The following is a 26,771-nucleotide window of genomic DNA, read 5'->3' on the forward strand; positions in this document are numbered from 1 at the left end:
TGCAGGCACAACCTCAGGAAGGGGATACAAGAGGATCATCAATAATAGAAGCTACGGTTACACATGGCACGTTGAAAGTAATTACAGAAGTGATATAACACTCATTTCCATAACATGGAGTTTATTTCACTTAGCATTATCTTATGCATTCATAGGGGCATAGCTGTTAGGCTCTTGTGATCTTCTGCTGTGACTTGCCTAAACCTGTGCTAATTATTCCCTATGAGGGAGACCATAGAGTCCATGTTTCTTTGGGTCTGGTTCACTTCACTTAGTAAAATTTTTTCCAAGTCCTTCCATTTCCTTACGAATGGGGCAATGTCATTCTTTCTGATAGAGGCAGAAAATTCCATTGTGTATATGTACCACATTTTCCTGATCCATTCGTCTACTGAGGGGCATCTGGGTTGGTTCCATATTTTAGCTATGGCAAATTGTGCTGTGATGAACATTGTTGTGCTCGTGGTGGCTTTATTGTGTTCTTGTTTGTGGTCTTTTGGGTAGATGCCCAAAAGTGGGGCTGCTGGGTCATAGGGGAGCTCTATGAACTGTGTCTTGAGTTGGAATGGCCATTAGAGTTCTTTTGGTCCATAAAGTCATTCATTATTTCCTCTTGAATGGATTATGAGCCAAGTTAAGAAAATGAATTTTTCTTGCCAATTGTCTTCCTGACAGGTTTAGCTGGGTCTGCAAAGGAATAAAATAACCAAAGGAATTCACCTTTACTAATTCAGAGAACTGTTCCATTCTGGCAAAGCAAATTCCTGACACCTTCCCCCTATCATCATACTGAGAATCCAGTTTTATCTAAACTTTGCAACTTACCTGTGCCTAAATTTGACTTTCTTTACAGATTTAGATTCATTTTTAGAACAGGATTAGAGTATAAGTCATTGTAGTTTTTGCCTACTCATTCTATCATGATTCTCTCTGTAGCTCACTTGCAGAAATATTAAATGGGGTTGATTTTTCATGGGAGAGGTGTCTTTTTACTCCATTAAAGAGCACTTATTCTGAAGAGCTTTTGATATGATTATTCAATTGGCATTTGAATTATATGAGGATGCTTACTGGAGGACACTCAAACGGTGAAATCCTGGAATCCTGAAACTTTTAAACTCCTGTTGGTTTTGTGCTAAAAGAAAAATTTTAAATAATTTATAGACCATATTCTCTCAATAACCAAGTTACTATTTGGTTGTGAATTAAACATTTTTTTGGAAACAGACTAAAATTCTTTGGGTCCCAAAGCTCCCTTATAAATATATGAAAACCATTTCTTTTAAATGTACCTTACTTGTTAATAAAATACAGATATGCCTGAGTCTTGAAAAGCCTAAGGCTTAAAATCCAGTAAGTAGAACATATGAGATAGGAGGCACTAAGACCTACAAAAGAATGTTTTCTTTTATAAGAGAATTTAATTTGTCAATGTTTTCTTTAAAAATACCAGTTTCTTTTGGTTATCATTGTTTATTTATAATTATTTATCTACCGCTCACAAAGTTTACTGATAAAATTTATAACTTAATTTTGGGAGCAGTGTTCCCTGAAAAAAAAAATCCAAAATGAGAGCAAATGCTCTTGGAATTATTTATGCTTATTATCAGTGCCTTTTTTCCAGCTACTGAACTCATTAGAGATGCTTCTCTGATATTAAGATGAAACCCCATCATTTATTTGAAAGGAGAAGGAAAATTGAAATGTAGTAATTTCAAAGTAAAGACTGTTTAATCTTAGGTTGAAAATATGATCATTAAAATGTAATTTGTCTTCCGTTTACATGAATTTTATCTGTATAAAGGTTATTTTTGTCTTATTGATGGATTCGTTAATACCATTAGCATCTATGGGATAACATAAGTAACAGGGATGATGATTCATACTTGAGATATGAAACATAGGCTTGGTTCTTGGAGCTGACCATCTTAGAACCACATGTGTTCAGAAAAACAAGTGCGTACCAAAGAACTGCTGGTTCAGGGCAACCAGGGAGCCACAAGTTAACACTTCCAGGGAGTGGTAAGTTGAGACTCTCCTGTTGACAAGCATTCGCACCAAGCCAAATCCCACCTAAATGGTCATATCACTTCTGCCTGAGCTGAGGGCTCTCGGTGAGGAAAGTGTTTGGGTCTCGGGCAAGTGAGAGTGGATGGCAGAGGAAGCACGATCGAATCGTTTGTGACTCCTCCATGTCTGTTGTCATCATGCCTCTCCCTCTCTCTGAGGTCCTCATTGTAGTGAAGGTGACCGTTTTCATCAGTATGACTTCCATCATGTCTTTCAAAGATTTATTGTTAAAAGTGAATTGGAAGTACATGTGAATTGTTGGTGAGTCTCAGGACTTAGGATTTACTTGATGTCCAGTAGCAGTGGTAGTGTCAGGGTCATTTCTAGATGGAGGCATGGACTAGATAAGTGGTTGTGCTGATGCTTTAACTTGGAAGGCAATGTGAGTGTACAATTTAATATATGTGTAAAGATGAGCCAGTGCCAGGATCTGGTGGCCTCCTGTAATCCTGTGAGGATTTGTATGCCTTTGGATATATGCCCAGGAGTGGTTTAGTAGGATAATAAGGTGTAGATATATTTTTAGCGTTGTGAGGAACATCCATACTGGTGTATTTTCATAGTAGTTTGCAATAGCTACCATTCTTCACATGTGCAGTGACAGTCTATGCACAGTATATGCAGGTTCCCTTTCCCTCCACTCCGCAACACCCCCTTCTGCCTCTTCCTCAGCATCTCTTGTTTGTTTCCTTGGGGATAACCATTCTGACTGGAACGAGACAGAATCATAGTGTACTTCGGATTTGCGTTTCCTTTAGGGGTGAGGATTCAACCTGAACAAGTTTACTCCAGTTTTATTGCTTTGTTCCTTCACTGTTACTCATTCCACCTCCCCAAACCCACCATCAGTAAATATACAAGTGTATCATTATATAATAAAATGTTTCTGGGTTTATAATTCAGTAATAGGGCATTTGCCTAGTATGCTCAAGGCCCCAATTCAATGGGAAAGAGGAGAAAAGTGTTTTCTGTTAAGTATAATTGTAATAGATATAAATGGCATCTATAGAGAATGAGATTTAAGGGGATTTCTAGAAGTTCTCTGTAAGGTTTGAAGTTGTTAGAGGCCTGAATGTCAAAGCAGGCAGAAGCCAGTTGACAATTGGCCCTAGATACCATGTTAAGAAATTTGGATGGTAGCCATTGGCAATAGAGGATTATGGAAGGGTTTTGAAAAGAGGATGACAAAGTCAGCTTTCAGGCTAAGGCTAACTTTGACCGAGGGGTGGAAGATGGCTTGGGGCAGTGCATCTATCGATGTCAAGCTCTTCATGCGTAAGGACTCCTTGCAGTGGTGGCTGGTGTTACGTCCCACCCTTCCGTACCCTTGTCTCGATTGAATACAACAATATGGCATTAAGATTAAGAATATGTTCTGACATATTACTTCCAAGACTCTTCTCGTTGGATTTTTAAAATTGTTATTATAAAGGGTATGTACAGAATGGGGACAGTTACATACCTCAAGTAACGAGTGCATTTCTTTTTGGACAATGTCACCCCTTCCCTTGCTCTCTCCCAACTAGAGAATGTTTCTCGAAGTCCAGTGTTCTTTGAAAATTCTAGTTGAACTATAACATGATTTTAAGTGTGTTTCTTTTTGAGTACATAGGACATTTGCGTTCACTCGAAGTCTTTGTCTAGTTTTTGGCCTATCAGTGTGACAAATGTCCCTAGCTACCCTCAGTGACCGTGGCTTTGCACATAACTCTCCCAGACATAGGCTAAATCTCACATATGCCCATTCTAAAAATGCTGGGTAATGGAGTCACATTTGCATAGCAGATTTATGCACAGCCAGAATGTTGGTAAAGAATCTGATGTCATTAATCTTACTGTAGTCAGCACATTCCTGGATGGATGTGCAAAGCTTCTCATTCCTTTGCCAACAATGCCCCCCCCTTTTTTTATTGGAAGGGCATGTGGCATCTGTTTAGCTGGTATGAGTTATAATTATGTCCAAGGAAGAAAGAAAAAAAATATATGATGCTCGCTCCTCTTCCCCAGACTCTCTGCAGTGGGCTCCGGAGGGGGCTGCGGGCACCTCGGGGCCGACACCACCTACAGAGGTGCTGCTCTGAGAAGCTCGGCTGACACAGAGGGGGGACATTAGCACGCCTTGCACTTCCGTGCTTCCTGTCTGAAGAGGAATGCTCATCATATAGAAAAGCTGTAAATGGCACACAGTACACTAAAAAAAATAAAATAAAGGAAAAAAACCAACCCCTCCCCCAACCTCTTCTTCCCATAGGGTGGAGATCATTTCGATTAGCATCATTTTATATGCTCGTCTGTATATAGCTACTGGGCTATTGTGAACCTCTGCGAGGACTATCTTAGGCATATACTGATTATTACAGACGAGAGAAACAGTTTCTTTTGTCTTTCTTTCCTTCTCTGGTTTAGTCCCCGTGTGTAGGCACTGTTTCTGATTTCGGTTCCCTTCATCTTGTATCTAAGTTTGTCCGACTTGGGGAAGGGAAGGGGGATGACAGAAATGGTGGGACACAGGGTGAAACAACGCAACAGAAATACTCACCAGACACCATGTTGGAAATGAGCTTTTACAGCTTGGGGGCGGGGAGAGGAGTTGGGAGAAAGGGAAGGCGGGAGAAAATGAGGAAGGAGGTAACAGTGCTCCCAAAGAAACGTAACTGTAACCCCTTTGAACATCACCTTTTCAATAAATAAAAAAAAGTTGTAAGTGAGTAACAAGTAAATGGATGCAACGTTCTCCTTGGAGGGATGTAGTGCTTAGGAGAGGGTGAAAGGTCTCAGGGCCCGAACCCCGAATGTTGTGAAGAGTTTGTGACTTCCCACAGACGCCCAGGAGGACATCCAGATGTTCAACGTTACTGTCACACCCTCTGCTCACAGGGCACAGCTGTCCTTCACCGCAGAGCGGAAGGATGCGCTGCTTTACGCATGGGGTTTCTGAATGCTAGCAGCCCCAACTGTTACGTAAGAACACACTGGCTGTCTTCTTTGGTTTCATTTCAGTAGAAAATTAATATGGATAATTTGTCAGTCATCTCAGTCTTCTCGAACAATGAAGCGTGTTGCTTTGCTGCTGTTTGGTTTTGGTTTCTTTAGTGTTTTTAGCCGACAGTTCTCTTGGTGTATGTAAAAAGCTAGATTAAAAGCCCGTTGTCTTTTTTAAATAAGTCAAGGAACTAAAAACATGAGATAGTTTTCTGTTCTTAAAATATCAATCTTTGGCTGGATATTGGTGGCTTACACCTAGAAGCCTACCTATTCAAGAGGCTGAGGTCCACGTATCATGCTTCAAAGCTAGCTTGAGCATGAGTCTTTGAGACTCTTATCTCCAATTAACCACCACAAAAGCTGGGAATACAGCTGTGGCTCTCTGGTAGAGAACTAGACTTGAGCAAAGAAACTCTGGGACAGTGCCCAGGCCCTGAGTTCAAGCTCTAGGACTGGAGAACACACACACACACACACACACACACTTGTACTCTTCAAAGCAAAGTTAAAGAACTTATTCATTACAGGATATACCTCCATTTCATACTGATATACCTGCAACAAGGCACAGGGGAGCTGTCTGGTGTCAGGACTTGAAAAACAGAGGCAAGGACTCCTAGATGCTCAGGTCTGGGTTTGAGGGAAATTGAATAAGCCACATGTCAGATTGGTTATAGGCATAGTGCTTAGTAATAGACAGACCTGGAAATTTACCTATACAATTATACATTGTATGACCTTGAACAAGAAAGTAACCTCTGGTTGTGTTCATCTGTAAAATCCACTTTAAGATAGATAGCTTATAAAGATAGGTTCTGAGTAGTAAATAGCACACCCAGAGTAAATGTAACATAATACCTGGGTTAGCATATCAAGTTTGCTTATCAAGTGCTAGTCCCAGGACACTTGGATTTGCTCATGCTTTTCAAGATATAATATCATAAAATATTCTTAAGAAATACTTTGGATTTCCTAGTGGCAACTAGAAGTCCCAGGACACAAATGGGTGCTATTATTTTAAGTATATTATGAAAGAAAATAGAATGGATCTCATGATAAAAGGATAAACAGATGACATATTTGGTCTCCACTTGCTTGTTTCTGTTTAAGACTCTGTTTCTCAGCAAATTTTTGGGTATCTTATTTATTACCAACTGTGAAATCTTTACTTTACTTGAAATATATATGCACTTGAGTGAGTTTCTGCTCAGAGGTAAAAAAAAAACAACAAACCCTGTTAATGGAGTACAAAATTGATGTAAAAAAAAGATCACTGCTTTCCATGATAATTGACAACTTCTTCTAGAACTGGTTTTTCAGTTGATTAGAGATAGACAGCTATTTTAATTGTATGTCGTACTTGGTTGATGCAGTTAAATACTATTGATTCATTCAGATTAATTTGAAACTTTGGCATTGAATAGGGCCAGCTCCCTACTTAACAAGTCATCGTCTATATGAGTAGCTTAGTGTTTATTTGGAATTCTAACATCACATGAAGTAAGAAAGAGTGAAGGAAATTAAAATTCATTCAGATCCTTTTATGTGCCTGGTACAGTACTGAAGCCTTTTACATAAACCAGCTCCTTAATCCCCAGGATCTTTCCTAATTGAAGATTCTGATCTCTATTTTGGTCCATAAAGGAACTTCTTCCTTTTCCTGTTAGACTTAAACTCACTAATCCCCCCCCCACCCCAAGTGTGTAGGAGGAGCTAAATAAATGTTAGCTTAGAAAAAAGTGATTTTTCTATCTGGTAATGTTTGGGCCCATTTTACCCTGTGAGTTACATATGCTGCAGCCTCCAGAAGAAGGCAGAGCAGCATAGCATTAGAGGGACATAAAAAAGCTCTTAGATAGCATTTGTGTTTGGCTCATTAGGCAATAATTTGATGTCATTTCTCATTAATGCAGGAAGCAAACTATATCACTCCATTTTATCCATTACAGATTACATTTTAAAACAACGCAGATTATTTCATGACCCCAAGCCAGCATTATTCATAATTAAGAGGAAATTGACATTCTCCCAAGGGATTTCCAATCATTTCTAATTACATCAAAGCTCTGGTTTATGGCTTAATACCTTCATCCCCCCTCCCCAGCTTCCCTCGGCCATTGCCACTCCACAGTGGAAGGGCAGGAAGGCGATGTCTTCATTCCCCAGGGAAGCGAAAGGATCAGCCTTTTCTGTGGCCAGCCCCTGGGGTTCCAGTTCAGAGTACTTGCTTTGTGGTCACCACTGTCCTGCTATTTAAACAGGCCTTTGCCCAGGAGGCTCAACCCGACATTTGGAAACACACTTGTCAGTGGTAGCCTGTTTCCGTCTCTTTTTCCTTGACGCTTAGGGCATCCAGGGTACCTTTTCCTTTTAACTCTGAAACTCTTCCATCTTCCTCCAGCTCTGGGAACTAGACTTTTAGCTCTGGCATTAAACGGGGGTTGAAGTAAAGCGTGAAGATGTGCACTCATCCAGAAACAGCAGGCTTGACCCGAGGATTCCATTGATTTGTTTTAATGGGGGTTTCCCAGCTAGGTGCTGCACCTGCCTGTGATCCTAGCCACTTGGGAGATTGAGACAGAGGAGGAGGATAATAGTTTCAGGCTAACTCTGAAGAAAAGTGTGCAAGATGTCTTCTCAACCCAAAGCTAGGAATTGTGGCGTGTGTCTGTGATCCTAGCTTCGTGGGAAGCCTGGATTCGGAGGATCATAGTTCCAAGCCAGCTCAGACAGGAAAGTCTGAAATACTGCATTTCAGTGGAAGAAGCTAGTTTGGGTCTATCTTCCCAGCGATTGCAGGAATCCTAAAATAGGTGGATCGTGGTCCCGGCATTGGTCTGAGCAAGAAATGAGATGTTATCTGAAAAATAACTAGCATAAGAAAGGGGTAGAGGTGTGGGTTAAGATGTCTGCCTAACAACTATAAGGCCCCGAGTTCAAACCCCCATACTACCACCAATTTAAAAACAAGATTTTCTTAGGCTAAATTATTATAAGAAAAGAAAAGGATAGGAGCCATTGTTTCTCAATGTTTTATTAACACTGATAAATTACTGAGAAAAAAGAGTCTATGATTTCAGTTAATATTGAATTTTCAGGAATAGGCCTAGCAACAGTATAATTGATTTTGTGGTTGCTTAATTTTTTTTTTCTGCAAAACTAAGTGAGCACAAAAGCAGAAGAAATAAAAGGTGGACAGCTTTTACCTACATACTAAAAAATAAGATTTTTAAAATTAAATCCTGTTTTGTTTTGAGAATAAAGAACACAAAAGTATTCACTTTGAAATTGTTATGTAATTTAAGGTTCTCTCTTTTGCTTCAGGTTCAAAAGTCAAGTGTAGGAAAACATTGAAGAGACTGTAACATAAAGACATCTTGCCCCAAAGACTCAATAATTGAAGGAACCACACAGCATCCTTCTTCAAAACTCTGATATCAGCAAGATAATAAGTCTGCCTCTACATGTAATTTAAACAAGTTTCCCCAGAAACTGAATGGTAGGGGGAGCCCTGAGAAACTGGAGACAGGCCCATTCAAGGTCCATGTATATCAACAACAACAACAAAAGAAAAGAAAGTAAAATCTCAGAGTTATATTGCGTAATTGTTCAACGTAGTTTAGGCACGTTTTAAGGCATCCACCCTTGCTTAGGTAGATCTATTTAGCAGACTCTTGGAGTTTGCCATTGTTAATTCACCCTAAGTACACAAGAACTATAAAACCTTGGGAAAGCCTGGTTGCGTTAAGAAAGAATTTTGGAAGTTTTCCCAAGGAGATTAGCAATATCCATCTATTTCAAGCTTGAACCCTATAAGACATTTTATCATATTTATAAGACAAATGAAAATGATTTTGTATATGAGCCAGTTAGCACGCTTCAAACATATTTGTAAAGTGTTTGGGGACCTGCAGAGAATTTGAACTTACATTTGTGATCCTTGAGAAGAGTCCATGAGGTAGAAAAGGTTGATTTGATTATACCACTTTTGTGGGTGAGTAATGTGATTGTGCAAGGGGCCGAGAGGTTTGCCTCTGGGTAGGGTTGGCTTCATGGGCACATAACCGTGTTCAGCTCCGGCTGGAGAGGGCAGGCCTTGTGCGGGGCAGCGAGGGACAGATCAGACAGGTGCTCCATGAATGCCAGGGTTCCCCCTCTGTGGTCACGACTGCAATTTCTCATGCTGACGGAGGCCTGGCTGGTATTACACATAAATGAAAGGGCATATTAAAGGTGCTTTGTGAAATGGTAAAAAAAAAACAAAACAAAAAACAACCTCAACATCTAACGTAAAAGTAAAGTGAGGGAAAGGGGTGCGTTGGGCGTGGTGGGTGAAAGCGTGGGAAGTAGCGATGTTGATCAAGAAGCCCTGCATTCATAAACTCGATGTTGATCAAGAAGCCCTGCATTCATAAACTGCTTGGTTGAAGGGCAAGTATTCTGCCCAACTACTTGAAGGTAATGAAAAACAAATATTTTTAAGCCGTGGGGAACGTGGGCCCCGCTGACTTGTAATCCTTACGGCGTCTTAATATTGAAGGATGTTGCTGAATGCCTGTGACAAGCCTCAGCCACAGCTGGCGGAGACAAAATCTTTCCCTTGCCTAGATGAGCCATCTGCTAGAGCTGCCAGCCACGTGTATCTTTCCAAAGCAGCCCAAGCCGTAAATCTCAAGGCTTGTGATCTAAAACGGGTTAGTTATTTTGTCCTAAAACATGTCTTCTTGATCATCTATTCATCAGGAAAATTGGGGAGGGGGGTCACATGGTGTTTTGGTATAATATAATTATATGTCGTGCCTCAAATTCTTTTTTCTCCAGAAACAATAACAGATGCTGTTGCTGCTTTTTTGTTAATCTCCTTCAATCAGAAGTTTCTGAGCCATCGTAATCAGCCCTTAGTAAATGCATGAGGACTTAAACATGTTTTCCTCCTTTGCAACACTCATCTGATTTGAACTCAATAAGGTCATTAAAATTGAGATCGTGGGGAAGGATCTCTGCTCTGGTAGTGATGGAGCGACAGGTGCTATAGTTGTCCTTCTTTTGTAAACAACCTGCCCATAATGCACGAGCGAATCGTTTCCAGGCACTGGACAATGGGCCGTACAGGGTTTATTTACCCTGAGAGAAGGGACGGGCTATGTTCAGCTTGGTTCTCCAACGAGGAATGATGTATGTGGAGACTTGAGGAGCCTAAGCAGGGGCGTCTATAGAAGGACTGAGACATCAGTGACCAGGCGAGTATAATTGAATGACATTCAGTCTCTGAGCAAACCACCAGGTCCCCGGGGGAGACAAACATGGCTAATCGCCTAAGATTAGAAAGATAAATTAGGAGTGAGGAACAGACCCTAGAATAAAGGCCCTGACAGGCTACAACATCAAAACTTAACTCCATATATCTTAACAAAGAAAACTAAAGTTGGTGAGTCGAAACACATTTTTTGTCAATGTAACCACCTGCTGCTAAAATATTCAGCTCTCGTTTAAAAGAAAGTAGCATAGCCCAGACTCTCAAATGGGTATTTAAATATATATCACCCAAAAAGAAAAGGATATTAAGCTTTCAATGAAGCAGGAAGTTGTGACCTGTAATCCAGAAGGGGAAACGCCATCCCTAAAATAGATGACCCAGATACTGAAATGGGCAGTAAAACTACTACTGCAAATACACGGAAGAACAGAAAGAGAAATAGGGTCATTTGAGTAGACGACACCCAGAATGTGTCTGCACAGAAATGGAAACGACCTAACAAAGAATCTAACTGAAACTTCATAACTGAAAAGTGTATGAATAAAAATGCACAGGCCTAAGAATGTGTTAACATTGGAGAAGCAAGGACCAGTGAACCTGAAGCTAAATCAAGAGACACTGTCCAGTCTGGTTAAAGGGCAACTGGTAAAAAAGGATCCAAGCCCCAACACCAGTAAAATGCCAAGAAGGCTCCTCACGCATGGAATCTGAGTTCTAGAGGGAGAAGAGAGGAAAAATTGGACATGTTTGTGTTTTTTTTAATTTTTAAAACTTTCCCTGATAGGGAAGCATTCCTCAGATATGGTGAGGAACATTGGGGTTCAAAAAGCCCTTGAGCTGGGTGCCCACCAGCTCAACAACACCTATCCCAGCCGTTCAGGAAAGTCAGATCTGAGAATTGCAGTGTGAAGCCAGCCGGGTAGGGAAAGTCCACGAGACTCTGTATCTCCAGTTGACTGGCACCAAAGCCTGAAGTGGAACTGTAGCTAGCGTGGAAGAACATTGTCCTTGAGCAAAAGCTCAGCCCACGCCCTGAGCTCAAGCTCTGACACCAGTGTCCAGGAAGGAGGAGGAGGAGGAAGAGGAGGAGCATGACAAACACAAGGAAAACCAAATCGGAGTATATCATCACAGCCAGAAGAAATCTAACACAAAGAGACAAACCTTAAAAGCAGCCAAAGAAAAAGTAAAATATGCTCAAAATGAGAATAAATGACAGCCAGGTTCGTGGCTCCCACTTGTAGGCTTAGGTACTCAGGAGGTGGAGACAGGGTATATTACAGTTTGATGTGCACCTGTAAATTAAAGTTAACAAAATCACATCTCAAAAAATAAGCTGGGCGTCATGGCACATGCCTGTAACCCCAGCTATTGAGGAAACTACAGATAGAAGTAAATTATATGATCCTTAGAGCAAAAAAAAAACAGGCAAAGTAGGGGAAGTAGTAAGTGGAATTACCCTTTTAAAAGACTTATATTTTAGCTGGATGCTGGTGGCTCATGCCTGTAATCCTAGCTACTCAGGAGGCTGAGTTCTGAGGATTGTTGTTCAAAGCTAGCATGAGCAGAAAGTCAGTGAGACTCATCTCCAATTAACCACCAGAAAACCAGAAGTGGCACTGTGGCTCAAGTGGAAGAGCGCTAATGTTGAGCTGAAGAGCTCAGGGACAGCACCCAGGCCCAGAGTTCAAGCCCCATGACCGGCAGAAAGAAAAAAAAGGCCTACATTTTACAGTATTAATTACGAGTAGAATATACTATGTATATTATAGTTTTGAGATCAGACACTAACAAAATAAAACAAAAGAGGTATCCTAAAGGGCAAGAGGAGTGATAAAACTGAAAAAAAGGCCGGAATACTCAATTAATTCCAAAGGATGGGAGGGAAGCAGAGAAGAAAGAGCAAGAAAAAAATCCAATAACAATATGGAATAATGAATCTAGCTATATCATAAACAATATTAAATATAAAGATTATAATTAAAATGCTGAGATTGATAAATTGAACCAAAATGTTCAAGATCAAACCTATATGTTATCTAGAATTTGTGAACTTTAGACAGAGGGATTTACGGTATCATCTCTCCTGCTTCTCAGATCTTTAGTCTCAGACTGGAACTTAAATCATCATTTCCTTTGGGTCTGGATTTCTCAGACACCTTAATCATGTGAGCTAATTCTTCAAAATAAATGATTAACTGTGTGTACATTGTGTGCATATGTGCAACATCATCTGTTTTGAAGAATGATTGACACCTAGGCAGAATACCACTGAGCAATAAATGTGAATTATTAGCGATCCATATGGCATTAATTTCAAACATTAAACAAAGAAAGCCTGACCAAATGGCAAAGGCTGCACAATTCCATTTAAATTAAATTTTATGAAGCCAGATCTAAACCTTAATTATAGACACTAGAACATATCCTTACTGGGCTGGGAGACTGTCTTTGGATGGTGCCCTTGGAATCATGCATTACAACACCATTGTGCTTGCTTCTTAAACCAAGATATTTCCTTTGGATAGAAGGAAAGCTTCGTAAGCCCGACAGAACGTCAGAATTCAAATTGTGAAAAAGTGTCACAAGTATAATCATGAAATTTTGGTTTGTAATAGCTAAAAACTCGAATGTCCCTGAAATCCATACTGAATAATGAAGATGTCTCATGTTTCTCAGTAGCAATACCTGGGCATGATTTTCAGTGAAAAGAATGAGTGTTGAGGACTGGTATATAAACTTTAATATCACTTTTAGGTTTTGACACATAATACACAGAACAATGTAAATTATTGCCCCTCAATGCTACTCAGCCTAAGTGAAGGTCTGGAACTCGGTGGATACAGATTACAGTGGATGGTATGAAATTGGAGCAACTGAACAGAGCTTGCAGGATAAAAGTGGGGAAAATGGCCAAGGATATTAATACTGTTATGACATAAGATGGTTGATCAAGAATTCAGTTTTGTTTGTGCTGCATGCAGAGCCATATACTCACTCCGAGAAAGGAAAAGTAAATAAAAATTCAACAGAAATATGATTAATAGCGACCAGTGGCTAAGATCAGTGGCACTGAATATGCCACATGCGAAACGGTATTCTGACATAACGAGCACAGATAATAGGGTTTAGACTCTATTCCACATTCTTTGCTCTTCCATTGTTTTGTGACTGAGGCTGACTACTTAAGTCATCTTGACAACTTGAGAATGCTTTCGCTTTGTTTTGGAGTTAGCCAAAGTGCAGCATTTTAATTCCAAAGGTTTTACGCATTTACTTTCATCTTAAGACAGACTCTGTTAAAATTCTAAAATAGGAGGAGTCATTTTTAAGCCAGTCTTTGTAGAAATCCACGCATTGGGGCCAAAGGCACAACTAAAGGTGGACAAACTGATAAACAGGCAAGCAAGGTTTTGAGAACCTGGACCACACAGATAGTGGTTCATAGGCTCCATCTGCATTGAGGACTTAAGCAGGTGCCATTGGGAGGCCTTGAGCAGCGTGGAGTTCCGAAATTACAACCAGTGAGCCAGCGAGCACAGAGTACTGACTTCAAACCTCAATATAGGCACAAAAACCCAGGAGGAGGCCATTTAGGAATTAGGTTGACAAAGTTGGGGAAAAAAGTGATGAAAATCTATCACTGGAAATGGAATGAGATGTGTGCTCTATAGACCTCAACTTTTTTCATGTCTGTGTTCCTTCATGAGACTCTACTTTGAGTCAGTTTAAAGGTTATAACCAGTCTTCTTTAATTCATCTAATCTAAAAATCAATGAAAAGAATAGGCTTGTTACAGCAAGTCAATTATGTAGGAGAAATACAATGGAATATAGAGTTGCACACACTGTTTTCAGCTTTGAGTGACAGCTTTTCTAATTGCTGTGCTGTCTTCAGACCTTTTCAAGGTACTGTCTTTTCTGCAAGTACATACATCTGATGATAATAAAATTTTGAAAATCAAGTGCAAACCCCAGAAAAAGTAAATGCTTTCAAATGTTTAAAAGTGATTAATTAGTAGTGTAATTATGTTCTTGAACCAAGTACCTTCAACACTAGGAAAAAAGATAACAAAATTCTTTCCATTTCTATCAGACCCTATTATTTAAAAAAAGAAGGGTGAAACTCTATAAACTCCCAATATCAAATAACCTTAGCAATGACAACAGCTGAAGCCAAAACACAGAATTATCAAGTACCCACAGTGTGAATTGTTTTAGGAGATTCTGAGTCTGAAATTCTCTTGCATTTCCAAAGAGCACGTTGTAAATGTGGCAGTTGAAGTCAAGCTCTGTTACTTGGGTACAAATGATCACAAGGTCCTACTAGGTCCTTCCAGAGAAAGCCAATCTCTGATTGAGAACCGCCCTTAGTAGGAAGACCATCTACCTTCCTGCTCACGAATCTTTATACAGTTACAGCCATATAGTCATTTAATGATTACCTATTTCCATTTGGAATTAGATTTTATCCCTACTCGTCCCTTTGGTTGTGTCTCTGCTCAGATACATTTGGGTATCTATCTCTGAGATGGTGTGTGGGGAGTTATGTCAAAATGTCAAGATTTCATCTGGCGAAATGAAAAGAGAGGAATTTCTTTTTCTTTAAAGCAAGAGAACAACGAGAGTGCGATGAGATGGTAGGAGCACGAGTCACGAGAGAGATGAGAACATTTTCAGTTGTTCTTTCTGTATTGGGCATAAAGAGGTTGAAAAGATACTGTAGGATACAGATCCTTCCTATACTAACTATAATATGTGTATGTGCCTGCGTGTGTGTTACACACACGTACACACATACATATACACACACAAAGTAATATGGATATGCTACTGTTCACACACAGTACTGGATTTGTTACAAGGCAACAATGTAGAAACAAATTACAGGTTGGAATATTTTCATTCTGATTGTTGTGAACCATCTTTTTTGAGCCTTTCCCCTCACCCCCCATACGTATTTTTTAAAATGTAACCACTCAGATGAGACAAGACTCGGGCTCAAAGATATTTTCCCAACATTTCTATTAGGAACCAAAAACCCAATGTGGAAGTAAAAGTCAATCTCAGACTCTGAGATTATAGATTTCTTTTGTCATCAAAATCATAACAGAAAAAAGTCACTAAAATAGTTTCTATACTTCTTGTTCTTCTTCTTGCATTTCTTGCCACAAATGAATAGATCTGAGTAGTGAATCATTTTCAGTTGAAGACTCCCATCAATGTAATGTGTTCTAAGCCATTATCTCCTTGCTTCCTTTGTTTTCCGGCAGTTTCATGATGATTATGTCTTAATATAAACTGTTTTGAAACGAGAGGCCACCTTGTATGGCATGTTTTTTCTGTATTAATAATGAACTGTTAATATCCCTTATGTCAAAAATAACTTATCTTTATGTAAGCATACTGAAAATATGATCTCGCTTTTACACTTTTATATTTGTATACTTAAAACCACCATTTATTTTCAACAGATAGCTTTGAGAAGTGTTATTCTCACACAAATCTATTTAGGCTGTTTTCTTTTAACTTAATTTTCTTGGCCTTTACAAAGTTACTTGTAGTGTATTTTTGTCCAAAGATTTTAAGTTGTTTTAAAAGATTTGCCAAAAACCCCTTATATATTGAAAGTATTGATGAGTTAATTTAACAGGGTGAGACAATTAAGGAATAGATGCTATTTAGCATATTTTTTCTTAGTGTTAACTAATATCTTTCTAAATGAAAACTTTTTCAATTTTTCATTAAAATGAAAATTAGAATTTTGGCTTTCTTCAGTGCTTTCAAATCATCCTCTTATTTCTCTCTCATTATTTTGCTTTTTCTCATTAAAAAAAATTCACCTGTTAGGCTGAATGAAGATAGAAGAATGGGATAAATATTATACATTATTTTGGTATTTTGCTTTTAAATCTTACCTTTTAGCAATAGCTGTTTCCTGGAAGTGTTTTTGCTTTATTTTCATCAATGTATGACTTAAATTGCATCAAATTCCACCGTTTCTATTACATAGTTCTGTGTGTCCTGACAAATGCATATACTCATGTAAACCACAATGAAGACACATAACATTGCCCTCATCTGAGGGCGGAAAATACTCCACACATAGTCAGTACCTCCCCGACCTCCCCTGAAAACCCTGATACCACTTTCCTATCCTTTAATTTTGTCTCCGCAAGAATATTATAAACATGGGAGATTGCCTTTGGATGAGTAGCTTTTACAAAACTAGACGAGGCTATTATGTTAGACTTTCAGCTAGTGTACTCTTATAGCATACATGATGTTTAGAAATGTATTTACCTAATGGTATAATTAATTATACCATTGCACTATAATTAATTAATAATTGATTTAATTAATTTTATTTCTGGCATGAGCACTGAAGGTCCAGTGATTTTTCAAGTATGCAGTCTACTGCAATCTACGGTTATGTGTCCTCTGAGCAGTCTCTCAGCTTTCTCTGGTAACAGCTATTTTCTACCTCCAGTTTCTACTTCTCTGCCCATGTTTTAATAAGGACATTTCTTTCTTGCTACTGGGCTGTTTGGGTTTCTTCTATTTTTGTGGATTCTTCTCATCAGATGTGTTTTGAAAATATTTTCTCCCATTCCATTTTTTTGAGCATATGGTTATCTACTCATTTCAACATCATTTATTGGAAAGACTATTTTCCCTCCGCTGAATTGCCTTTTTACCTTGGTTAAAATATGATTGGTTACGTACTTGTGAAACTATTTCTGGACACTCTTTATCATTGCTCTTGTCTTAAATCTATTTTTCTCCAGTAGCTCTTTCCTGACTATTGTGACTTTGAAGAGAATATTCATTCTGCTCTTTTTGTTTAGAATTCTTTACGTATTAATTATTTTAACTTTCTTGATGATATTCATGTGTCTTATATGGTTGCTGAGAGTTGGTTTTATGTATCTGTGGCTTCCTGAGAGATTGTTAATGTCTCCAAGCATATTAATGGACTTTTTTCTGTTTTAAAATTTTAAATTATCTTTAAGTAGTTGTACAGAGGAGGTGCCATTTAACAAAATAATTTATGAATAAAATGAATCTTGATCAGTGTCTCCCCTTCAGCCCACATTTCCCTTGCTGTTCTTAATTTTGTGGTGTACATGATAAATTCTTGACTGTGTCTTCCCCCTTTCTTCCTTCATTTGCTTACCCCTCTCCCCTTAGCCCTACCCCTTCTCTTCCATGTACCCCTTTTCTGGTGCGCTTTGACTTAGTCTTTCTAAAAAATTATACTATTTGAGCTCTCTATAGAGTCCTTTATACCTCATTTAATCCATTTGTAACATACTGCCCAATATATTCTCTTAAAGATTTATAGGTACAGTCTGTCTACCATGAGTCAGGGAATATATGCAACCTTTGTTTTTCTGGGTTTGATTTACTTCATTTAATATCATTTTTTCCAAGTCTTTCCATTTCCTTAAGAATTGTACAGTATCCTTCCTTCTAAAAGATGAGTAAAATTCCATTGTGTATATCTACCACGTTTACTTGATCCATTTGTCCATTGAGGGGCATCTGGGGTGAATCCATATCTCGGCTATGGTCAATAATGCTGCAATGAACATGGTTGTGCTGATGGCCTTACTGTAACCTTATTTGTTTTCTATTGGATAAATGCCCAGGAGTGGGATTGCTGGGTCATAGATTAGCCCGATGTTTAGTTTTTGAGGAACTTCCATACTGTTTCCCAGAGTGGCTGAACAAGCTTACATTCCCACCAACAGGGTATTAAGAGTTGCCTTTTGGACAAATCCTAATCAACATTTGTTGCTGTTGTTTCTTCTATGGTAGAGTGAGAGAGAGAGAGAGAGGCGGGGAGGGGGGAGGAATCGTGGGTCCCCAGCACCTTTCTTTGCCATGCAGAACAAGTACTGATTAATCAAATACTAATAACAGTGCTCAATTTGCCCTCTCTCCTTGTCTTAGGTGTCTATGGTTTATTTTACTCTAGATATATACTACATACCTTTATCAAACTCTGGGATTCTGAATTCCGATGGGCGTTCTCCAAAATTTATGTGTACCTGAAGAGTTGATTTCCTTGAGCGCCTCTTGATTGAACAGGGCAGGGCAGGGCAGACTAGAGTAGCCCCCAAGGCTGTCATTTTCTGAGCACATTGCATGGACTTATAACTTCTAGCAGGAAATGAACACTTGTGAGTTATCCAGGTAATTGCAAGAGACACAATTGTCAAGTTTTCCCCTGTTCACCCGTGTCCACAGCATAACATTTTCTTTCTCTTTTTCCCCCTCAAGGGGTGCTACATCCGTTGTGTACAGATGCAAACAGAAGGGGACCCAGAAGCCTTATGCTCTCAAAGTGTTAAAGAAAACAGTAAGTTTATTTCATTATATAATGGTATCTCTGAGGGGGACAGTTGCCTTAGAGGTGAGGATGCTGACTCAAGGAGAAAGAGGCCAGGAGCTGCCGTGTGTGGGTGGCACACTGCTTTGACTCTTGACTGTTAGTGTGTATCCTGAATACATTGTTGTGTGATGGAAACATCCTTCACAAGCCACTGGATCTTGGACGGGATATGATTTGTGGAGACACATGTTGTAGGTCATGTTCAAATACTTACATATTTAGAATCTCATTTTACTACACGGGAGAAACTTGCTATTTAAAAGAAGTAGAAAGGGAACATAAATGTCTTTTTGTGAAATAAGTCGTGCACTTCTAACTGTTCTGTGTCCTCAGAAGTTAGCATTTTAGTGACTAAACCTGCTGGTCTAAGAAACTGAAGGTAAAGATTTTTTTTCGGGGGGTGGGGGGGCACTGTTGTTGTCCTAAACTCATGGGTGAGCTGGAAGAGGCCAAAGTGTGTCATCCTCCCTATGGAGTGACCAACACAAGTGCCGGGGACTCGTGGCCTCACCTGGGCCTTCTGTCTTAGGTAGTCTTCGCTCAGAAAACCACAAAGGCACACGATACTCTTTCAGCACGTTATACTTTTTCAGGTTTTTATGTGAGCAATCATATGAAGTACGTATTTCTGAAAACCCAGTTGTAATGTGTGCTTAAGAGAGAAGTGTCATAGATTTGATATCAAATACCTTTCTTAGGCCAAAGAAATCCAGCCCCCCGTCACCTCCCCCCCCCCCCCCAGCCACCTAATATCGCCAAGGTGTTCATTCCCCAGGGGACTTTCAGGACTGCCCCGAGGGAGTTTTAGAACTTTGTAGAACAAAGAACGAAAAGTGCAGTGGCACTGGCTTTTTAGTCCAGTGGAAATGGAATGACATTTTGAAACAATCTGTTAGAATTGAAGGCAAAATAACAAAGACAAATAAAAGTAGATGCCAGTTTAAATGCCACCTGCTACAAATAAACTCTAAACGGAATTTTTGATCAAACATGCTCAGCTGTCTAAGTGACTCCAAAACACAGAAGAAATGTCTTGATTGATAAGGGTTTGGGCTTTCGCCTTACATCAGATTCTTATATGCATAAAATTAATCTGAGGTAAGGATTATAAAAATTTGACAGAATGGAATTTCCTGTAAACATCTCCTTTCAAGAAGAATTGGTGGTAGTGGGGTTTGAACTCAGAGTCTAGTCCTTTGTAGAGAGCCTCTTTTCTTTTACTTGCTTTTCCAAGTAAGGACTCACTCATATTATAGTCATCAGCCATTGTACTGGCCTAAATATATGCTTTATAAGAAAATAAATTGACATGCTTTAGCAGGATTGTTGTTGGACTTACTGTGTCTTTTCTGGATGGATAGAAACACTCAGTAAATTGTTGTGCTCAGTGTTCTTTTCACATGCCTCGGGGAACTTTACAAAGAAGTAGACATATAGAAGTCTAGAAAACAAACATTCAGAAATTACTTGTGAAATGCTCAAGGACCCCGCAGGCAAAACCTGGCTTATAGAGTATTGATTTATGTAAAATAAAATAAAGTAACAAAAAAATCTTTGGAACAAAATGTAGGTAAAGATAATTAGTGCTTCTTAACTCATGCTCCTTGGGAACGAACAGCTTTGTCCCCTGCCCCCCTCTTCCTTCTGTACCTTGGTTGTTAACCACCTTTCTCCCGAGATAGGCAGGAAAAGAATGTGGATGGGAACCAAGTGTCCAATGGAGCTGCTGTAAGGCAGATGCTGTCAAACACAGTTCCTGCTGTGCCAAGTGCCGGGAGGGGCAACCCCTGGAGGAGCCTGGGTTCTGAGTGCGGATGAGATGGAATCCCCGGCATTGTCTTCAAGGATGAACCGTGTGCAGACATGTGCAAAGGAGAGAAAGAGCGGGCCAGGCCTCAAGGCACAGACTGCCTCCAGGGTTGAAGTCCCTGAGATGGAAACTTCCTTGAGTGAATGAAATGAGCGCGTACTAAGGCGCTGTTTATAGACGGAAAGTGATGCCTGGCCAAATACTTTCTTGGAGCATTCAGCAAAAGTCTGGTGCCTGAGGATGAGGGGGGCTTTCAGAAAGCTTGAATTATTTATGTAATCTGCCTGTTAAGCTGAACTACATAAAATTGCCTTTATAGTAAAAGATTTCTCACCTATAAAATGGCAGTTTTATTTGATTTAGTTAACAGTCATGAGATGTCAGATCCTCATGTCCAAATATAAGAAATCTGCATCCTAAACTTAGTTTGCCTATATCTGTCTGTCTATCTAATCTCTCTCTCTCTCTCTCTCTCTCTCTCTCTCTCTCTCTCTCTCTCTCTCTCTCTCTATCTATTCATCCACCTGTCTGCCTATCCGTCTAACATCTAACTATGTGCCTTAACTTCCTGGAAGTAAGGAAACAAACTGACAGTAATGGGTGGCTTAACGCAATCGCATTTTATTCTCTCTCCGTTGAGAGCCAGTGCATCCTGGTTTCCCTGGAGGAGGGTCTGCTCTCTGTTCTCTGCCTCTCAGAGCTTCTGGTGAGAGAGGGTGATTAATTCCAAGTGTCCGTCGACTTGTAGATTGTCATTCTGATCTCCATCTCCACGGCTACGTGGCTGCCCTCTCCGTTCCTCTTCCTACAGTTCAATCTGTTTCCAGATCACTCTTCTAAGAAGGAAATCAGTACTGCTGGGTTATGGATCTACCCTATTCTAGCATGACCTCATCTTGGCTAATTATATCTCATCTGTAACAACATAATTTCTGTGTAAAAACACACGTATTTTGTGGTTTGGGGTGGACACAATTCTACTACCTGTGATAGCTCTCAGGTAAGACTGGGAAGGTGAATTTCAAACTTCAAGATTAATTACAAACTAACTTAACTTATAGATGATTTAATTAGCATATACACATTTCTATGTCTTAGAATGTTTCTTTTTTGTAGTTAATTTTTTGATAACATTAATTATCTTTCTCAGATACATTTTTTTTTTTTTTGCCAGTCCTGGGGCTTGGACTCAGGGCCTGAGCACTGTCCCTGGCTTCTTTTTTTTTGCTCAAGGCTAGCATTCTGCCACCTGAGCCACAGCGCCACTTCTGGCCATTTTCTGTATATGTGGTGCTGGAGAATTGAACCCAGGGCTTCATGTATACAAGGCAAGCACTCTTTGCCACTAGGCCATATCCCCAGCTCCTCAGATACATTTTTGAGGCATAACCCAGATTCCTTTCATGACAATGCTAAGTTCTTTTATTTTATTTTATTTTATTTTGCCAGTCCTGGGCCTTTGGACTCAGGGCCTGAGCACTGTCCCTGGCTTCTTTGTGCTCAAGGCTAGCACTCTGCCACTTGAGCCACAGCGCCCCTTCTGGCCACTTTCTGTATATGTGGTGCTGGGGAGTTGAACCCAGGGCCTCATGTATATGAGGCAAGCACTCTTGCCACTAGGCCATATCCCCAACCCCTAAGTTCTTTTCTTACAGAGTAACATTTTAGGAGAAATTCAGCTCAAGCTAACAATAAGAGACTTACTTCCCCATAAAAACGCTGATCACAATTAGGAATTCATCATACATTCCAATGCTGGGGTGTTAGACAAGTGCCCTAGATAGAGTCGGGTTCTTAAGGAGAAACACATGGTCCATTAGTGGTCAGATGTAGGATGGAGTGAATACTGAAAATAAGCAGGAAGTGAATCTTCATGTTTAGACAAGTGAGCATTTTGCTCACTTGGGATATGAACATGTAATTGTTATAAGAAAAATACGCTTAGGTTAACCTGTATTTTATAGGAGAATATAACATAATAGACTTTATATGGCATCATTTATGCCTTACAGACTTCAGAGAACTGCATTTCAGAGAATTAGAATACACTAAAGTACATATCAACCAGTTTTAATGCCTAGAATTTTAAGTGGTTAAACAACAAAAATGTATATGTATATATGTGTGTATGCATGTGTAGAGATAGAATGAAATAAAGAAAAGATGGCAAACATCAACAATTCTAATTATTAATGTAAGACATTGTAAGAATGTCCATGTGGGTTTTTCAGGATTTGACTATGTGTGAACATTTTCACAATGAAAACTTTGGAAAAAAACATAATTCAACACTGCTAGTCTGCTCAGCATAATTGAACATTTTTTATCAGTCAAAAAGAATTTCAAGAATTCATTTTTATTGTAAAAAAAGAAGAGGAGTTACAGTTACACAGGCCAGGTAATGAATCCATTTCTTTTTGAACAGTGTCACTCCATCTCTTGTTTCCTCCCCATTTTTTTCCTTCCTGACCCCTCTCCTCTACAAGTTGTGTAGCTCATTTCCAACACAGTGTCTAGAGAGTATCACTGCTGAATGAGTTCACCCTTTGTCCCACTATTTCTGTGCTCCCCCTTGCCCTCCCCAAACACACAGACTTATATGTAAGACAGAAGTTACAGAACTCAGAAACAGAAATGAAGGAGAAAAAGTCATGGATATTTTACTGAATTGAACATCCTGGACATTTCCTGTAACAAGAGCCATTGTCTCATTGTGTCACTTTGATAGTATTAAAGGTAGGGAAACAGACTGAAGTATGTTGTTGGTTATTTGTTTTCTGTTTGGCATTAGGGATTCTTCTGGAAACAGAGTTGTGGAATCAGTAGGTGTGCCACTCATCCTCCCTCTACCTGAGGTAGGGTGTACGGACAGATGGCTTTGTGTTTGGGTTTTTGGTATTACTGGAGTTTGAACTCAGAGCCTTGAATTTGCATATCTCAGTGTGGTTCTTGCTTTGGCTTTGCCCTCTGGCAACCTTCCTTCTACACACACACACACACACACACACACACACACACACACACACACCCCAAACCAAAACATCCTCTTAATTTGAGTCCTGCGTACAAAATGAGGATTGTCTTCTTGTGAATATAACTGAGTCCCTTTCAGTCCGGACTTTCATGTATGTAACTGCTTTAAGAACATTGTGAGTTTGTTCTGAATGATATTGTTATTTACTTTGTGCCCCCAAAGTACACAATTTTTTTCAGAACATTTTGCTATGCTTTCAACATGTCATGCTACTATAGAACAATGCTTTAAAAAATCCTAGAATTTCTTCCTCTAACACAGAATATGTACTAAGCACATCTTAAATATGTTAAGTCTTAAAAATGTAAGGTTGGCAAACATTGGTGGCTCACACCTGTAATCCTAGCTACTCAGGAAGCTGAGACATGGAACATTTTGGTTCCACGCCAGGAAAAGCAGAATTGAGATTTCATCTCCAATTAAGCAGTAAAACACTGGACTGGCGGTGTGGCCAAAGCGGTAGAGTGCTGGTTGTGAGCAAGAAAGAAAGCAGGAGTTTGAGCTCAAGCACCAGTACCATCCAACTCCTCACACTCTGCACTGATTTTGAGGGTGCATATCTAAAGCATGATCTGAGCTCATGACTGACAAATTTTATGTCTAACAGGAAATTGTAACTTTGTCATAATGAAACGCGATGTCTAGAATATAAGCAATTATTATTCTGACCTATTTTCTGCTACCATTTGACTTTTTATTTGTACTTTGTATTTTATTTTATTTTATTTTATTGCCAGTCCTGGGGCTTGGACTCAGGGCCTGAGCACTGTCCCTGGCTTCTTTTTGCTCAAGGCTAGCACTCTGCCACTTGAGCCACAGCGCCACTTCCAGCCTTTTCTATATATGTGGTGCTGAGGAATCAAACCCAGGGCTTCATGTATACGAGGTGAACACTTTACCACTCGGCCTTATTCCCAGCCTAATTGCTTGATTTTGGTAAACATTTTTTCTCTCTATTTACATACATGTATATGTGTATATATATAGAGAGAGATCACACTTTATACTTTAAATATATACATAATTATTTACCAGTTTACTTCAATAAAAGCTAAGGAAAAAATTTAAAATAGTTATATAAATTACAAAATAAATAAGATGCCTTTGGGCCAATAGGAGGAAAGTTAATTAATTCTCACTTATTTAGAACCACGCAACTCTCTAGGGAGAGATCCTCCACTCTTTCGCTTCCCCCAAGTGGATGAATAGATGTGGAACTTTCCATTTCTGTCTCTTTCTACCTAAATTTGAAAGCTAAGAAATCTGACCACGAGTCATGCATTTTCTAATTGCTGTGATGTATGTAAGAGAGATGAATGCTTTATGATCTTGGTTCAAGATATACTTCTATGAAGCACTTCTAATAAGCAACCTTTAGCCACTGATTTGTGTGCTCTGGAAGTGCAGGCAAGGTCACCTTGGTCAAGATGAAAAGGCGAATAATAAATCACCAGCTCAAATAGACTTTTTGGGCCCAGTTGAAATCTCAGAACACATTAAGGGAAGTAGCATGTAGATAACAAGCCGTGACAAGTGAAGTGTAACTTCTTCCAGCGTCTGTCAGTTGGAACCTATTGATTTTCATAGGGACGATTAGGCCAGGTTTCCTGGAAATAGGAGCCAGGGATATTTCTATTCAAGGTGTGGCAAGCATACTTCTAATAAAGAGAAAACATGTCAGGGTGGAATGTTCAATTTCTTGGTCTGATCTGTATGCTTTCCTACTCAAGAGTCTACTTGGAAGTCTGAACACTCTTGCAGAGACTTTTTATCTTATGGCTTCTGTTCTTTCTTCCTTTCTTCTTTCTTTTTTTTTCTTCCTTCTTTTTTTTTCTCCCTTTATTTCTCTCCTTTCTTTCAATATAAATTTGCTAGAAGCTAGGCACCAGTGGCTCACACTGGTGATCCTAAAAGATTATGGCATGAGGCCAACCTGACCAGAAAAGTTTTCTCCAAAATAATTGGCAAAAAGCAGAGCTAGGGGTGTGGTTTAAGTGGTAGGACACCAGCCCAGCAAGTGCAAAGCCCTGAATTCACACCTCAGTACTGATCAAGTTGCTAAGATGTGTCCTAATTATTGCTTGTCATCTTTTCCTATATTGAGCTGTCATAGGGACTTTGGTGTCTGTCTGTGTGTGTACACTATAAGCCAGGGGAAAGTTGTATGTGTGTGTGTGTGAGAGAGAGAGCAGTGCATTGAAAGGTGAGCTCACACTTGTTCACCATTTAACCCTCTAGTGTCTTTTACACACAGTAGGTAGTTGGATCCAAAGTGATCTTGATGGTTTAGATGGAGTCTCAGGAGCAGCAAAGAGGCGATGTGTCATCAGGCAAAGCCAGAGGCCACATCACAGGAAAGAACTTCTCGAAGAGCTGAGTGGGAAGTCGAGAGGAGCTCAGGGGCAGGAGCTCGGGGCTCAGGAGCATCTGCAAGAGAGCCAGAGCAGCCAGAGCAGCCAGAGGAGCCAGAGCAGCCAGAGGAGCCAGAGCAGCCAGAGGAGCCAGAGCAGCCAGAGCAGTGCAGCCAGAGGAGCCAGAGCAGCCAGAGCAGTGCAGCCAGAGGAGCCAGAGCAGCCAGAGGAGCCAGAGCAGTGCAGCCAGAGCAGCCAGAGGAGCCAGAGCAGTGCAGCCAGAGCAGCCAGAGCAGCCAGAGGAGCCAGAGCAGCCAGAGGAGCCAGAGGAGCCAGAGGAGCCAGAGCAGTGCAGCCACCCACCCTCAAGGCACACTGGACATTGATAGCTCATGGACACAAAGGCCATCATCTTTGTATTAACCAAAATAAAACACCTCCAAAATTTTTTAGTTTCCTATTTCTCTAGAGTCCAAAGTTCAGTGGTAGCCAAGCTTCATCCTTCCAGACAACATAAGAAAAAACAAACAAATAATGAAAATTAAGAAAAAAATAATGGAAACCTGAAGCCAGTAAATTGTTCAAAAGGAAGAAAGGAATGAGTTTGTGCCAGAGGGTTTTAATTTTAAAAGACACAAAGAGTTTTCAATATTGAATTCATTTTAATTTTTTGACGTTAAACACCCTCAACTAGCCATGGTTCCTCTAGTAGTTTTGATGATAGAGATGGAAGGACAATAGGAGCTATTTTCCATGATGGAGCCCTGCATGGCTGCCCCGTTTGTGGGGTGCAGAGCTGTCCTTGCTGGGAGTGAGACCCAGCCCAGCCCAAGTACACCAGTGAATGCTAGGCGGATGCACGCCATG

At 39.9% G+C, this 26,771-nt stretch overlaps 1 protein-coding gene across 1 annotated transcript in view; it reads left to right on the top strand.

The window, feature by feature from the left end:
- Window positions 1-26,771, top strand: part of Camk4 (calcium/calmodulin dependent protein kinase IV) — a 158,254-nt gene that overhangs the window by 66,841 nt on the left and 64,642 nt on the right. Inside the window, exon 2 of the mRNA XM_048331159.1 lies at window positions 18,598-18,676. Coding sequence (XP_048187116.1) covers window positions 18,598-18,676 — 79 coding nt within the window. The remainder of the gene's footprint in view (window positions 1-18,597; window positions 18,677-26,771) is intronic.

Source organism: Perognathus longimembris, chromosome 22 (genome assembly GCF_023159225.1).
Source record: "Perognathus longimembris pacificus isolate PPM17 chromosome 22, ASM2315922v1, whole genome shotgun sequence".
Classification (NCBI taxonomy): domain Eukaryota; kingdom Metazoa; phylum Chordata; class Mammalia; order Rodentia; family Heteromyidae; genus Perognathus; species Perognathus longimembris.